This window comes from Microcaecilia unicolor, chromosome 4, assembly GCF_901765095.1.
Source record: "Microcaecilia unicolor chromosome 4, aMicUni1.1, whole genome shotgun sequence".
NCBI classification, from domain to species: domain Eukaryota; kingdom Metazoa; phylum Chordata; class Amphibia; order Gymnophiona; family Siphonopidae; genus Microcaecilia; species Microcaecilia unicolor.
Window position 1 is genome coordinate 19,432,056 of NC_044034.1, and position 16,769 is coordinate 19,448,824.

Consider the following 16,769-nt stretch of genomic DNA (forward strand, 5'->3'; position numbering starts at 1 on the left):
ATGTTCTCCATGTAAAGGACCATGACCTGTCCTTCACACAGGAAAAAAGATCAGGTGAAGGTGCGGGCAAGCATGCAATGCCCATTGGGGCTGTCAGGAATTCCCAAGGCCAGCCAGCAATTGATGGAAGATGCCCAGTATTATGTTGGTGTGTCTGAATCAATCACAAACAGAATGGATTGAGAGGTGCTTGCTGGCTTATGCTGCCCTCTATTGGTAACTGATCAGAGCTTCACCTGCTAGGCATGTGAACATGACTCAACAACCAAGTTGTAAGTGATACCTATCTACTGGACCAAATAATGTATGTTTGACAAGTTTTGCAATGTCTCTCTTCATCGGGCTAGCTCTTGAAAGCTTGTCAAACATATGATGTTAGTCCAATATAAAAGTGTCACCTACAACTTAGCTGTTGACCCTAATTTCTACATATCTCCCTCTCCTTCTCTGCGCATATCCAGCAAACAGCCAAGACCTGTCGCTTCTTTCTCTATAACATCAGCAAAATTCGCCCTTCCCTCTCCGAGCACACCACCCGAACTCTCATCCACGCTCTCATCACCTCTCGCCTTGACTACTGCAACCTACTCCTCACTGACCTCCCACTTAACCATCTATCCCCCCTTCAATCTGTTCAGAACTCTGCTGCACGTCTTATATTCCGCCTGAACCGATATACTCATATCACCCCTCTCCTCAGGTCACTTCACTGGCTTCCAATCAGATACCGCATACAGTTCAAGCTTCTCCTCCTTACCTACAAATGCACTCAGTCTGCTGCACCTCACTACCTCTCTACCCTCATCTCCCCTTACGTTCCCGCCCGAAACCTCCGCTCACAGGACAAATCCCTCCTCTCAGTACCCTTCTCCACCTCCGCCAATTCCAGGCTCCGCCCATTCTGCCTCACCTCACCCTATGCGTGGAATAAACTTCCTGAGCCCCTACGCCAAGCCCCCTCCCTACCCATCTTCAAAGCCTTGCTCAAAGCCCACCTCTTCAATGTTGCTTTCGGCACCTAACCTTTTACCTTTCAGGAAATCTATACTGCCCCATTTTGACTGCCCCTACTTGACTGACTGTACATTTGTCCATTAGATTGTAAGCTCTTTGAGCAGGGACTGTCCTTCTATGTTAAATTGTACAGTGCTGCGTAACCCTAGTAGCGCTTTAGAAATGTTAAATAGTAGTAGTAGTAGTAAATATCTAAGTACACTAACACAGCAATCACAATTACCTGCTAGGCAGAAATCTGATTGCTGGGTGGGGATTTGTTTATAAGTCTTAAGCCCTTTGGGGAATCTCTGTCCTGTCCTGTCCTCCCCTCCCCTCCTCTCTCAGTGACTCTGTGCCTCCTTCTCCCTTTCCTAAGTTGCCCTTTCCTCACGTTGGATGTCTTGACCGATCCCGTCTCAAGAAACTGGAGCTGCTGGAGAGGCTTCCTCTGAAGATCTGTGAACTCAAGCCTGCATTTTCCATCCTCTCTGTCCGTCAGACATTCCACCTGTGAGAAAGGGAAGGGAGAGGTGAGAGACCAAAACAGAGGTAGATAGAGAGAAGAACATGGAGCTCACCTATGGTTTATCACAAAAGAGGGGGGGGGGGGGGCGCTCACCTTCTCTTCTCTGGATGTTTGAGAAAGTTTGGAGGTTTTTTGGGTCGTCATGGTGGGATATGGAGACGTACTTGGTAGCTGCTCAGTGGATGGTAGAGAAGTCTTAAGAGGTGAGTTCTGAGTAAAATCAAATGGGGAAGAAATGATTGCAGACAGTTAAGGACATAAATGTCTATCCATTTAAGGCCCTTCATACTAGACTACTAGATTATCTGTCCAAATTAACAATTCCGTATGCCCCCCCCCCCCTTCTACTTCATTCGATTAATGACCATAGACTTGTTCTACCAAACCCATCCCAAGCCTACTGGGAGTCAACATGGAAAAGTACCTTTTTCTTTACGGCCCCATTCCTTTGAAACAGTCTGCCTTGGAATTTGAGCCGAATCACCTTTGACAAATTTTGAATCAAGCCTTATGTAATGAGTTCAAAACCAGAACTAGCCAAATAGTCTCCCTCCTGGAACTGAGAAACTGGGCAGCTTTGCAGCAACACTAACGTTTGTTGCACTACATTACCTTCATAATGGAATCCTTCAGATATTTCAATTAAACACTTCATTTGTCACAGTTGAATACCGAAGAAGCCCTAGGGAAATAAGAGCCTGCCACAGTAAGTCAGATCAAAAAAGTTCAGCTACTTAACATCCTGTTTGAAACAGTGGCAAGTAGCATGAGCTGAAATTAAGTGTGCAAGAAACCGGGCATTCGTAGAGTGGTCCAGCCCTGTCCTTCCCCTCTTAGTTCAGTCATGGTTTAGGGATGCCTGACTGTGTTTGGCTGTTGTAATGGACATCTGCGTTCACTCGTTTTTCCCCATTAATCCTGGCAGATACTAGAGAGGAAGTGGTTTAGTTGGTACAGCAGTGACTTGAGAACCAGGGAAGCCAAGCTTCAACTACTGTTTCTGCCTCTAACATGCCTCTCTGATCTTGAGCAAGACAGTGAGGGGGCATTTTCGATATGACATCTAAATCCGACTTTGGATGTTTTTCTGAAAACGTGCAGTAATCAAGTAGTGAAAATGATCATTTTCAAACCAGAAAAATGTCTATCTTTTTTCTTTGAAAATGACCATTCCTTAGTGTCTATCTTTTTGGACCATTACACATTAATCCACAGGATTATCCACGGTGAATCTCTGGGCTATATGCTCAATCTAATTGACCTTCCCACCAGAAACATGTCTGAAACTTCGCGAACTTACCTTAACCTACATTACCCCAATTGCAAAGGAATCAAGTACAAAACCTATATGGATCCAACTTCTCCTTCTTTAGGCAGCCAACTCTGGAATGCCCTCCCCAGACCCATCAGATCTATCAGCGACTATCTACCCTTCCGAAAATCACTAAAAATCCATCTGTTCAAACAGGCCTACCCAAATGACCCAGACTAGTCCTATGAACCCATCTGCCCAACACATATCCAGGAGACAGCGACAATGAACCAGACTACATCTCCCATCAAGTTTCCCTGTGCTTATGTGTCCCATCCCCCCTCCCGCAACTCTACCCCCCCTCCAATGATCACCTGCCCCTTGCTCATACCTTTCCTACTCCCTTCACCCTTGCCCATCTCTACCTACATATCTCTTTTATTGGTCTGCTATAATTAACTTATATTTTCTCTATCAATACTCTGTAATCCATATTATTATGTAAGCCGCATTGAACCTGCTTTGAGTGGGAAAGCGTGGGGTACAAATGTAATAATAAATACATAAAATTTTAAAAAAACATTCAAGTGCAAAAAAAGCACAAAATCAAGCTGGCCACACGGACACCCAGGGGCATTGTAGTGGACTTCACATAAAACGTCCTAGGTACACATCTCACCATTATCCCCTTATATTTTATGATAAACCCTTCAAAACCCATGGAAACCTACTGTACCCCACTCTACGTCACTACAATAGTCCTTATGGCTGCTGGTGTCACCTATATGTGGGTGCAGTAGGTTTGGGGGCGGAGGGCTGACACTTTCCATCATAAGTGTAATAGAGTGGATTATGGGCCTGGGTCCCCTTCTCTGCTAGGCTATTCCAGGGACCTGTTTGCTGCTCTAATAGGACTGGCCATAACATCTGCAGCTGTCATAGAGGCTGGTATGTACTGTTTCATTTACATCTTTGCAGGGTGGGAGGGTGTGACCACTGAAGGAGTAAGGAGGTGTCATTCCTTTATTCCTGCAGTGGTCATCTGGTCATTCAGGGCAGCTGATTTGGGCAACGGGGGTGTGTCAAGATGGCGGCACGCTGTTGATCGTGGTTGAACTCTCTCACTGGCTGCGTTGAATAAAACTTTTTCCTCAATCACGATGCCTCATACCAAACGTAAGGGGATGGTTAAGGCTGGTTCCTTGATGGCCAGAACCTTTTCACCCCAGCAGCAGTCTATCGAAAGATTTGCCACGAGAGCCCCTGTCCAGAACTCCGGGAGGAGCCCTGTTGTTGCTCCGGGAGGAGGAGACCCCGCAGACTTGGGGTTGGATGCCACTCTTTCTCCCCTGGCTCTCAATCCACCGCCTCTCCCCGAAGGACGTTTATCTCAATGGAGCCTCCTGAACCTGAAAATGTTGAGGGTAGACCTCCGGATCGATGTATTGAGAAGACGGGACCACAGGGGGGTTTGACGCCTGTTTGTGCTTCAACTGAGCATGTTGCGCTATTAAAACAGCCAGAGACAGTAACGTTGGAGAGCATTTGGGAAGCTCTCCAACAGTTGGATAATACAGTGGCCAGATCTATAGCTGAAGTTTCGATTTTAGTGAGTACTGTTGATACTTTATCTACCTCGTTAGAAGGCATAAAGATAGAATTTAACACTCAAATAAATATAATAAAGATGATGTTAAGAAGTTACAAGATTGCTCCACTATGGTGGTAAAAGACAAAATGATAACGACAAATTGAACAGATAGAAAATTATAACCGTAGATTAAATCTTCACTTCCTGAACTTTCCAAAATCTCCGGGTACTATTCCCTCGGATGTGTTTAAGAAATATTTGCTTGAAGTTTTGAAATTTACCCCGGAAACTATTCTTCTGATAAATCGGATATATTATGTTTAACTCATTTTTATTAAGTTTCCAAAAGCAACAGAACTTACTTAGAATGAACAATCTAACGAAAAGATTTTCATGTACAGGTGCAATAAACATTAACAAATACAACTCCTCTCCTCTCCCAGTCTCTACATCCCCCCGTCCCCCCCTCTTCCTCCCCCCCACCCCCCAAAGCTGTTATCCTTTATTAATTGCAAGGAGTCCAAAGTCTCACAGGTGAAGTCCAACAATGAAGTTAACTTAGGATTCTGCCTCTTGCTGCTGGCTGCAATGTGTCCCAAAAGTTTGCCCATGTTTTTCCAGGTTCTTGCCCTCCTCAGAGGAGAAATCTGTTACTCCACATCTTTCCAGTTTCAGTAGCTCAATCATTTGCGTCCTCCAGACGCCTATTGACGGGGTCCCAGCTTCTCGCCAGCTCAGCAGTGTAGTCTTTTTTCCAATTAACACCGATCGGCTTACAAAGGATAGAAAACCTGGGATTGTAGGTTTCACACTTTTATAGATCCCAAAAAGCAACAGCGGATGACTCCGAATGGTGCGGCCCCAGTAAGTCTTGATTTCAATCAGCACCCGAGACCAAAAGTTCGCCACACGAGGGCATAGCCAGAACATATGGCCGAGCGTCGTAAGAGTCTGTCCACATCGAGGGCACGCTCCTGAATCGCCAAACCCTGCTTTCAGCGCTCTTGCTGGAGCAACATAAAGCCGCATCGCGAAAATCGGATATATTATATACCTAACAAGAGAACCTCAGAGAATTCTTTGGAAATGACTCGTTAAGAAAAGAAAGATTTATTAAATATATATCTGAATTATTAGAAACATCATTATCAGCAGATTCAGAAAGGATGGCGTTGTTGGTTTCATTCGTATTTGAGCAAGATTTGAAAGCGGTGAAAAGGCCATCCCTCTGAAATTTGCAAACTTTATTTTATGGCAAAAAAGTTTGGATATTTCCAGATGTTACAAAACAAACACAAGAAAGGAGGAAAGCGTTTTTGGCTTTAAGAACGGACACTTTGGCATTGGGAGCTTCTTTTTATCTTAATCACCCATGCAAATGTGTTGTTAATTACACTGGGATAAAATATGTTTCTTTCTTCCAGAACAATTACGTGCCTTTATAGATCTAAAAATGGTTCACACTAGTACTACCCACAGTTGAGGATAAATGAAAAGGGCGGGGTATAGCGTGTTATCGCGTTTTTCTGTGAAATGATTTCTTGAAGCTTATCTCCTGAGTTATATATTGAACAGGCCCCCGTTAATTGTGGTCTAAAGAGGATTAATATTTTCCTATTTTCTCTATTTGATGTAAACTTTACTTTTCTGATTTTCTTGTTCAAGTATTAGGCTTGTACATTGATTATATACCAATAAATAAATTTAAAAAAAACAGTTCTGGACCAAAATGTCCAACTTATAGCACTGGATGGTTTTGTTCCACTACGGCATAAAAACATCCAAGTGTTAGGAACACCCAGATCCCGCCCTTAATACACCCTGGCATGCCCCCTAGTGATTTGGACATCATAGAAAAAGCTTCATAGAGAATAACGTCTAAAAACTGGTCTCGAAAATACCTATTTGGATGTTTTCTGTGAGAAAAACTTCCAAATGCAGATGTATTCCACTTTGTGGACGTTTTTCTCTTTTGAAAGTGAGCCCCACTGTCTCATAGGTACCCATTAGTGGAGCAACCTGGGGCCTCGGGGGCCACAGCTCAGTCAGGTTTTCAGGATTTCCACAATTAATATTCATGAGATCTATTTGCATGCACTGCTTCTACTGTATGCAAACAGACATTCATTGGGGAAATCCGGAAAACCCAACTGGTTTGCGGCCTTCAAGAACCGAGGTTGCCCGTCCCTGCACTAGAATAGATTGTAAGCTCTTTGGGTAGGGACATATTAAGGGGTAATTAATTCTATAAAGTAGATAATGACAACTGTGCCACTCTTCGTTATGCTCTGGTAGCTTCAAAACTTGATTATTGTAACATCATATATGCTGGTCTCCACAAGATTTCCTTCCTTAAATTACAGACCGTACAGAATACAGCTATACGTATTCTGTCAAATGCTCGAAGTTATGACCGTGTTACGTCCCTTCTTAAAGAAAATCATTGGCTTCCAATTAAAAACCCGTATATTCTAGATTTAAACTGGTTTGCATTGGATTGGTTGGAATTTCTTTCCTTGTTGTAACCAAGACTGTTAAGGCTAAAGAGGGGTGGGACGGGGGAAGGGGATGGAGGATATAAAAGGGGGGGGGGAGAACTTGATGATGGATAATAGAAAATTTGAAACTGAAGAAAGCACTTATAAGTCTAGATTTCTGTATTTTTCTAGCGTTAAGTGAAAAATTATTTGCCATCAATAACAATGTTGAACTTAAATAGCTAAAAATAGAAGGGTGGGGTGGGGATAAAGTGTTAAAAGTTTGATGACGGACGGTACCATGTTGTTATTACTGAGTACAATTTCATATTTGACTATCTGTTACTCATTTTGTTGAATGTGTTTCTTTTGAATTTGTCATCAATAAAAATGTTGAACCATAAAAAAAAAAACCCCATATCATTCATAAAATTGTGACTATCACTTTCAAAGCCCTTCATTTGGGCTCTCCCCTTTATTTAGCTAGTCTTGTTACTCCATATACGCCTTCTTGTACTCTTCGATCTGCATTTGATTGCCGTTTATCTGTTGCTTCCGTTCACTGCTCCCGACTTAGTTGAACTCGTGCTTCTGGCTTCTTCTGTTTGGCTCCTTCTCTCTGCAACTCTTTACCACCTCTTCTGAAATCAGAGCTTTCTTTTCCTCGTTTCTGCAGTCTTCTTAAAACGCTTTTGTTTTCTCGGGCATTCCTTTGACTTATGTTTTTTTTTTGTAGGTTGGGTTGTTGGTGTTTAACTTATCTTTCTTGTTCTTCCTGTCTCTTACCTGTCCTATATTGTTGGTCTTCTGTCCTATTTGATGTTGGTGCTCTTGTTTTTTATGATTTTAACTGTTGTACTCCACCTTGATTGATTTGTGAAAGGTGGTATATCAAGTTTTTAAATAAACATAAATATAATATTCACATTATAAGTACATAAGTACATAAGTACATAAGTAATGCCACACTGGGAAAAGGCCAAGGGTCCATCGAGCCCAGCATCCTGTCCACGACAGCGGCCAATCCAGGCCAAGGGCACCTGGCGAGCTTCCCAAACGTACAAACATTCTATACATGTTATTCCCCGAATTGTGGATTTTTCCCAAGTCCATTTAGTAGTGGTTTATGGACTTGTCCTTTAGGAAACCATCCAACCCCTTTTTAAACTCTGCTAAGCTAACCGCCTTCACCACTTTCTCCGATTTGTTTTAAATTTACTACACTGTAGTTTCATCGCATGCCCCCTAGTCCTAGTATTTTTGGAAAGCGTGAACAGACGCTTCACATCCACCTGTTCCACTCCACTCATTATTTTATATACCTCTATCATGTCTCCCCTCAGCCGTCTCTTCTCCAAGCTGAATAGCCCTAGCCTCCTTAATCTTTCTTCATAGGGAAGTCGTCCCATCCCCGCTATCATTTTAGTCGCCCTTCGCTGCACCTTTTCCAATTCTACTATATCTTTCTTGAGATTTCGGCACCACATATGATAAATGTTCAGAATACTCGCATATATGCATAGATGTACACATACATGCATATACCCTCGATATGCACTATTCTGTACATATGCGCATAACTGCGATAGCCTGTATTTTGCAGGCAGGTGTGCGTATGCACATCGGCGGAGCATGGCTGGGGATCACATTTACATTATGTTACATTATTGTACTTGTGTACCGCTTACTCCACAAGGTTCAACACGGTTTACAATACTAAAAGATTGCCAAGACGAACTCCTAGGAAATCATATCAAAGACATTTCTTAAAAAGAAAAGTCTTCAGATTTCTTTTAAAAAGGAAATGTTAGACAGAATACTAAAACATGGCTGCAGTTCTTTCCAGACTTTTGGAGCTTGGAAAGCAAGATGTTTTTTTTTTTTTCATAAATCTTAAATTGTTTTGGCAAAATGGGGAGTTATACATTGATCTTCTAGCTCAGCGTTTTTCAACCTCTGTGCTGCGGCTGTTCCGCAGGTGTGCTGCGGGAGTTGAGGAGTTGGGCCATCTTAATTTGTGCCGGAAGGAACAGAGTGTACCTTTTAAAAGCTTTCTCGTCAGCCTATAATCAAGCATGCCTCCTAAGGCACTTGAGGGATTGGTTATTAGGTACGACAGATTTCACGGATATGAGATGGGAAAAAGCGTTTTTTTCACCCTTGGGATATGAATTATCTTTTACATGCAAAAGCAGCTGGAATTCCGGCACCTTTCAAAACAAGTGTTCTCTTGAGGCCGATGCGCTGTGGGACCAAAATCCAGAATGCAGTGTTCTGTTACCACGCTCCGGCAATGCAGAGTTCCCGGCAGGTAGTGATAACAGAATCTTCCGAGATTTGGGTGAATTTGTTGGAACATTTTCTACAGGTTGATGGGACAGTGCTGCCACTTTCGGAGTTCGAGAGGCGCTGTACAGGTGGGCCCTTGGCAAAGCTGGCTTATTTTCAAATGCTTCATAATATTCGGGGTCGCCATAAACCAGCTCTTTCGATGAAGTTTGGAGGGCAGATTAGGGAATTTTTAGCTGGGGATCCAGCGGGGCAAGTATCCGTATCTTGGTTTTACAAGGCCCTAGGACGACACAGACCAGTACGGGATGTTAGTGAACTGGCCAAAAGATGGAGTAAAGAGTCAGGAGAGACGGCAACAGGGGGGAGAATTCTGGCAGCCCTTAAGGGAACAAAAGGGATAGTGTATAGTGCAGAGCTACAGGAGAGCCACTTTAGGACTATATATAGAGCATACTTTTCGGGCAGACAGGAGTAATAGACTCAGAAAGATGTAGAAAATGCGGAGTGGGGAATGCAACTTTTACACATGGACTATGGCAGTGTAGGTATATTCGGCGGTTCTGGTCAACTCTCTCCAGATTCTTATCAGAGGCCCTTGGAAGTTGGGTCGGGCTGTCTTCCCAACAAGTGGTGTTCAGTGCAGTGGGAGTGTGGGATAAAGGGACTAAAGAGGAAAAGATTTTTCTAAGCAAGTCCAGTATCCTGGGGAAAAAAATGTATTCTCAACCATTGGGTATCCGATACGGCCCCATCATATTGGTACTGGAGGAATAAGTTGCATGAGCTGATGCTTTGGGAAGCGCGGGAAGCGCGGCATACGGTAAAACGGCGACAGTCCTTTATTAAAGTCTGGGGAGCCTACTTATGAAACATCTCCTCTAGAGCACGAAGTCAGGTATTGATTGAGTTAGGATGAGTGTGGTGTGATTGTGTGGGTTAGGAAGGGAGCCTGACTGGTGGGGGTTTAAGGGAGGGTAGGGGAGGTTGGGAGGTGGCATAGAGTGCAAGAGGGTTGGGAGGCAGGGGGTGGGCAGTAGGGGGGATGGGATATTTGCTGTTAATTACATGTTTATAAAGGTTGCCAACATATTTCCAAAGCTAGATAGAAAAGCAGAGTGATTATTATTGCAGAGGCTTCAAACGGAAGTCAGAGCTGGAACGGCAAATGGATATCTCCTATAAAAGGCAGAGTCCTCACTCCTCAGAGGCTGCGGCAGCTAATGGTGGAGAGGATTGGAGGGAGGGAAGTTGGGAGGGACCTGGAGGAGTTGAATCTTGGGATATGGGGGTTTGATGGGATTGGTTTGGTTTAATAGTTATAGATAAATGAGGATCTTGACTAAAGATTGCTTTTATTTGCCTCAGTTGGAAGTTATACAAGTTGTTTATAGTTGTGATTATTTGAGGGGAGAGGGATGGGGAGGGGGGGGGAGTGGGGGGGGGGAGTTAATTTAAAAAGTTGTGTTAGCCATTGCATATCTGATATTAGCAATGCACTGTTAGAACTTATACTGAGATGTACTGACTGATATATTACCTTGTGGTTGCTATGTTGATGTTCTAATAAAAACATTTAAACATACAAGTTTTCTTGTCTCTAGCAGTTGGTACCTGTGAACAGCAGTTCATACAGCCTGCTTGTGCCAACCCTGGAGCCTTCTCTCTGACATGACTTCCTGTTTCCACATAGGGAAAGGGAATGGGGCTTCATAAACCACCCACCTCTCTTTGGTTTTTGCAACTACATTCGAAGCGGTTTACATATATTGAGGTACTTATTTTGTACCTGGGGCAATGGAGAGTTAAGTGACTTGCCCAGAGTCACAAGGAGCTGCAGTGGGAATTGAACCCAGTTCCCCAGGATCAACGTCTGCTGCACTAACCACTAGGCTACTCCTCCACTGGAGCTGATACTGTGATGTCATAATGCCTCATTCCACCAATGCCTGAGCCAACCTCATCAGTGATGTCACAATGGCTTGATTGCCCGATACTTGGCTCACTTCTGTTATTGTGATGTCATAAGGGAAAGGGGGAACTGGGACTTGATATACTGCCTTTCTGAGGTTTTTGCAACTACATTTAAAGCAGTTTACATATATTCAGGTACTTATTTTGTACCTGGGGCAATGGAGGGTTAAGTGACTTGCCCAGAGTCACAAGGAGCTGCAGTGGGAATTGAACCCAGTTCCCCAGGATCAACATCTGCTGCACTAACCACTAGGCTACTCCTCCACTCTGCATAGGCAGGAAGCAGGAAATTACATCAGAGAGAATGCTCCGGAGTTGGCATGAGCAGGCTGTATGAATCGATGCTCGCTGCCGCCAACCGCTAGAGACAAGAAAACTTTTAAAAGGTACATAGGGGGAGAGGGGATCAAGAGACAAGGTGCCTGGTTGCTGACTGGAGAGGGAGCAGGAGGGAGAGATGCTGCATTATTTGTGAGGGTGAGGGGTACGAGAAGGTAAATGCTGGACTAGTCCAAGTGTGGGGGTGCAAGTGGGGGTGGTGTAGAAGGCAAAATGCTAGGCCATTTCTGGGGGTGTGCCTTGACAATTTTAGAGCCATGTAAACGTGATGAAAAAGGTTGAAAATCTCTGTTCTAGCTCTGTTAATAGATGTACACTCCAAGTGGAATAGTAGGTACTGAGGACATTCACCATTTAAAATCCTAAACAGTATACAAGAACATTTAAAGTGAAGCTTGACAAAAACAGCAAAAGTAGTAATGCGCGGGGAGATCATAGCATATAGGGCCCGAGCTAAGAAAATGAGGGACAAAGAAATCCTTCGCTTGGAAAAAGAGATTAGAGCTCGGAGGGCGCGATTCGGGGAGACAATGAAGGAAGAACAGAAAAGAGCACTATTAGAATCTCAAAGAGAGTTAAACGAACTACTACATCAGAGGGCTAGGAAGTCACAAATGTACTATCAACACCAGCTTTTCCAGTATGGGAATAAGGCGGGAACTCTAATGAGCAGGTTAGTAAAGGGGCAGAAGGGGCCCACTAGGATCATACAAATTAAAGATAGAAGAGGGCAGACAATTCGAGAGACAGAGGGGATCATCGGTAGATTTCGGGACTATTATAAGGCATTATATGAAAAACCGTCAGACATAATCCCGGATAGTGAGGCATATCTGGCTAACCAAGAGTTACCTAGAGTAACAGAGTCGCAATTGGAAGCACTGAATAGGCCTATAGAGGAGGGGGAGTTGATGTTGGCATTGCAGCAAAGTAAAATACATAAAGCGCCGGGACCAGACGGGTTTAGCATGGCCTTTTATAAACTAGTACAGGAACAAGTGACAATTCCATTAATTAACCTCTTTAATGAAATGATAACATCAGGAACTTTGTCAGATAGGCTAAATGAGGCGAAAGTAATAGTACTATTAAAACCCGGAAGGGATGAGAAGGAAGTGGGATCATATAGGCCAATATCTTTGTTGAACTGTGATATAAAAATCTATGCGAAGATACTGGCTAATAGGTTAGCTAAGGTGCTTCCAGACTTGGTAGCCTCCCCTCAGGTAGGCTTTGTAAAGGGCAGGTCAGTGGCAAGTAATATAAGAGCACTATTGGCTTCCCTAGAGACAGTGGAGATGCAGAAAAGGCCTTCTGTGCTGGTCAGTTTCGACGCAGAGAAGGCCTTTGACCGAGTGGTATGGAACTTTATGTTTGAGGTCTTGCGGAAAATGGGGATAGAGGGGGCATTTAGGGAAGCGGTGGGGGCACTGTACTCTAACCCACAGGCCTACATGTGGATAAACGGGGAGAGGTCGGAATTGTTCCCAATTAGGAGAGGAACTAGACAGGGGTGTCCTCTGTCGCCTCTGCTTTTTGTTTTGGTTCTAGATCCTCTGATCAGAGAAATTAGTGACCATCCAGAGGTGACAGGGGTAAGGTGGGGCCCGCAAGAGTTCAAAGTCTCGGCCTTCGCAGATGACATTTTAGTACACCTTACCCAGCCCAAACGTTCTTTAGAGGCTTTACTAGAGCTCTTCCAGGAGTATGGAGATTTTTCAGGTTTCAAGATTAATTACTCAAAATCCTTGGCATTGACGACTAATGATAGTGTGAGAAGGCTATGGGGAGGCACATTTCCTTTGAAATGGGCAGTGGAGTCTCTTCGATACCTAGGAGTGCGGATTACTATGCATACAACAGCCCTATACCAGACCAACATAAACAGGCTAGTAGACGCTATGAAGGAACAATTAGGGAGATGGAAAGCTTTACCAATCACCTTACATGGGAGGATACACTTATACAGAATGGTTGAGTTCCCAAGGTGGCTCTATACTTTTCAGGTGCTACCCTTGAAGCTAAAGAATAAGGATATGAATCGGATCTATAAATATGTAAGGAAATTCGTATGGAGGGACTCTAAGCCAAAGCTTCCCTTGAAGACACTAATGGGCTCGTGGAGGGAAGGGGGGATGGGCCTTCCAGACCTCCGTCGTTACAACCAAGCTTGTTTGCTGAGACACTTGGGAGATTGGTTGTTAGATAGGCAGGACTTTACGCCTAGGAGATTGGAACAGGAATACTTTAAGCCATACCATATATATTATTTGCTGCAATGCCCAGGGACTGCTATACCTAGTCAGGTGGGCAACAGCGTGTTGCTAAGACCCATTAGAGAGATTTGGAAGGAATTAAATAAGAGTTGGGGGTTAGGGGTAGAGACGTCAGATCTTTTACCACTGCAGGGTAATCCCCAATTTAAACCAGGTTCAGAAAATAAAGTGTTTCTTAGATGGGCAGAATTAGGTATTACAAGGTTAGAGCATGTCCTTGATTCTCGGGGAAAGTTATTGGGTCTGGGAGCCTTGGGGGTAGGTATAGATTACAGCCACACATTTGCATATGGGCAGCTAGCTCACTACGTTCGTTCATTGGATTCAGCACAGTTGGGTGGAAGACATGGGCGTAGAGTTAGAGAATTCTATGGTTCCGTTCCTGGGGAGAGGTTATCGGTCTCAGGGCTGCAGAAAGCCCTATGGGAGCTGGGAGGAGGGAAGGAGATGGGCAAAATACAGCAGAGGTGGGCGCGAGATTTGAAACAGCCTAATTTACAAATTAACTTCCGGAAGCTAGTGTCACGAATACCCTCTCTGTCAGGAAATGCAAATCTGAGAGAATGTCAATATAGAATTTTACACAGAGCATACATGGCCAAATCTCAGGTGTTTCATATGGGAGGGATCCCGGATCCCTTGTGCTCTAAGTGTCGGCAGGGAGAGGGCACGCTATTTCACTACTTATGGGACTGTTACAAAATACAAAATTTTTGGAGGCAAATAGCTCAATACTTGGAAAAGGTGTTGCAGCATAAAATTCAGTTTTCCCCCTTGGGGGTCTTGTTAGATCAATATGAAACATTAGCAGTTCCGCAAAAAGGGGCTCGGCAGTTCATCCGCAAGGCTAGCATACTGGGAAAGAAGCTTATTCTGAATGGCTGGATGACAGAGGAGCCGCCAGATTACTGGCACTGGAGAAACCGATTATATGACCTGCTTTTGCAGGAAAGAAGGGTGGTGGGATCTTCCCCCAAGAGAAGAAAGGTGTTCTTGGGCATCTGGGAAATGTACATACAATCATTATCATCAAGAGCTCGTAGTTTCCTGTTGAATAGACTGTAAAGAGGGAGGTTTTTTTTTTTTTTTTTTTTTTTGTGTTCGTATAACTATCATTTTGTTCCTAGTTGGGACCATAAGACAATGGAATGGAGACGTCATGGAAAGAGGTTGAATAAGAAATGGGAAATGATGAATAAATGGAGTATTATGTATGGTCATCAATAAAATGTTGAACTATAAAGCAGAGGGGGGATGGGGGGCGTGGGGATAAAAAGAAAAACTTCATTGACTGGAATGCCAGAATTTTTGATACTTGTACAATGTTCATGTGGAAGTTAATGTTGGTTTGCATTATTCTTTCAGTCAATAAAAAAGATTTAAACTAAAGTGAAGCTTGACAAAACACATAGAAAAGCTGTCATACTTCTACAACGAAAAAAATGAAATGTACCACCATATTCTGAAAGGTTTGCAATTTTTCAACAATCTGTTTCGGGGCACCCAGATACAAAAGATTACAATAATCCAATATAAAAAGAAGTAATGATTGAACTAGTACTCCCAGGCTGCCTGCGCCTTCACTGGGACTTCCTCTTACTCTGAACTGTCCTGCCCTTTCTGACATGACTTCCTGTTTTGTGAAGGGCGGGATGGTTCAGAGTAAGAGAAAGTCCCGGCGAAGACACAGGCGGCCTAGGAGTACCACTGCCTGGGCAAAGGTTGGAGTGGAACAGATTTGAAGGTCTGGAAGATGGTGGGGCACAGGGGGCTGCGAGGGGGAGGGCAGGAGACACACCCCCTGTGAAAAAATCCTGGATATGTTGCTGCTGCATACATCTAGTTGTGCTATAAAAATGATCGTTGCTATTGTTATTTTGACTCTGCAGCATTTCAGAACGGCTTCAAGAAGGTAGAAGGGGATCTGCTGACGGCTGAGGACCTGGCGGGAGCTGCTCAGTCCCTGATGAGGCTTCAGGACGTGTATTCTCTGAGTGTGAAGGGCCTGGTGAAAGGACTCTTCCAAAGAGACCTACAGACAGATAACACTGACATTTACAGACCAGTCTGGCTCATCTCCATGTCAGCCGATGACTGCTTCCATATTGGGAAGGTAATTCTATATTCTACGAATATCTTAGAGGAACAGAGCAGGATCTCTGTATTCATAAGGCCCAGAAGGTCTTGATAACTGTAGGACACCAGGACAAAACCTACTTACGTCATGAGTTCATTAAGGCCTTCCGGACACTGGGAAGCCGTCAAGCTGTTTGCTTTTGTACTGAAGCATGTGATGGTTCATCCTACATCTTTGGACCAGGACGTAGCGTGGAGACAGAGCTTGCAATTTAGTATGATTTCTAGCTCTAGGCACTGATCAAACATTATGATGGTCCTCGATTTTGATAAGGGAAAGGGAAATGAGACTTGATATACTGCCTTTCTGAGGTTTTTGCAACTACATTCAAAGCGGTTTACATATATTCAGGTACTTATTTTGTACCAGGGGCAATGAAGGGAGGGTTAAGTGACTTGCCCAGAGTCACAAGGAGCTGCAGTGGGAATCCAACTCAGTTCCCCAGGAAGGATCAAAGTCCACTGCACTAACCACTAGGCTACTCCTCCACTGGAGCTGATACTGTGATGTCATAATGCCTCATTCCACCAATGCCTGAGCCAACCTCATCAGTGATGTCACAATGGCTTGATTGCCCAATACTTGGCTCACTTCTGATATTGTGATGTCATAAGGGGGAAAGGGAAATGGGACTTGATATACTGCCTTTCTGCGGTTTTTGCAACTACATTCAAAGCGGTTTACATATATTCAGGTACTTATTTTGTACCAGGGGCAATGGAGGGTTAAGTGACTTGCCCAGAGTCACAAGGAGCTGCAGTGGGAAGTGAACCCAGTTCCCCAGGATCAAAGTCCACTGCACTAACCACTAGGCTACTCCTCCAATGGACAGGCCCAGTTCCAGAGCTGCTGTAGTCTGGACTGGTGCAGTTCTGAAATGTTAAACTGCAGAATGAGGAACTGTGCCGGACT

The 16,769-nt window shown here is 44.0% G+C and overlaps 1 protein-coding gene across 1 annotated transcript in view; it reads left to right on the forward strand.

The window, feature by feature from the left end:
* The window catches only part of P4HA3 (prolyl 4-hydroxylase subunit alpha 3), a 119,361-nt gene that overhangs the window by 34,290 nt on the left and 68,302 nt on the right, over positions 1-16,769 (forward strand). The window contains exon 3 of the mRNA XM_030200006.1: positions 15,610-15,833. Within this exon, the coding sequence (XP_030055866.1) occupies positions 15,610-15,833 (224 nt within the window). The remainder of the gene's footprint in view (positions 1-15,609; positions 15,834-16,769) is intronic.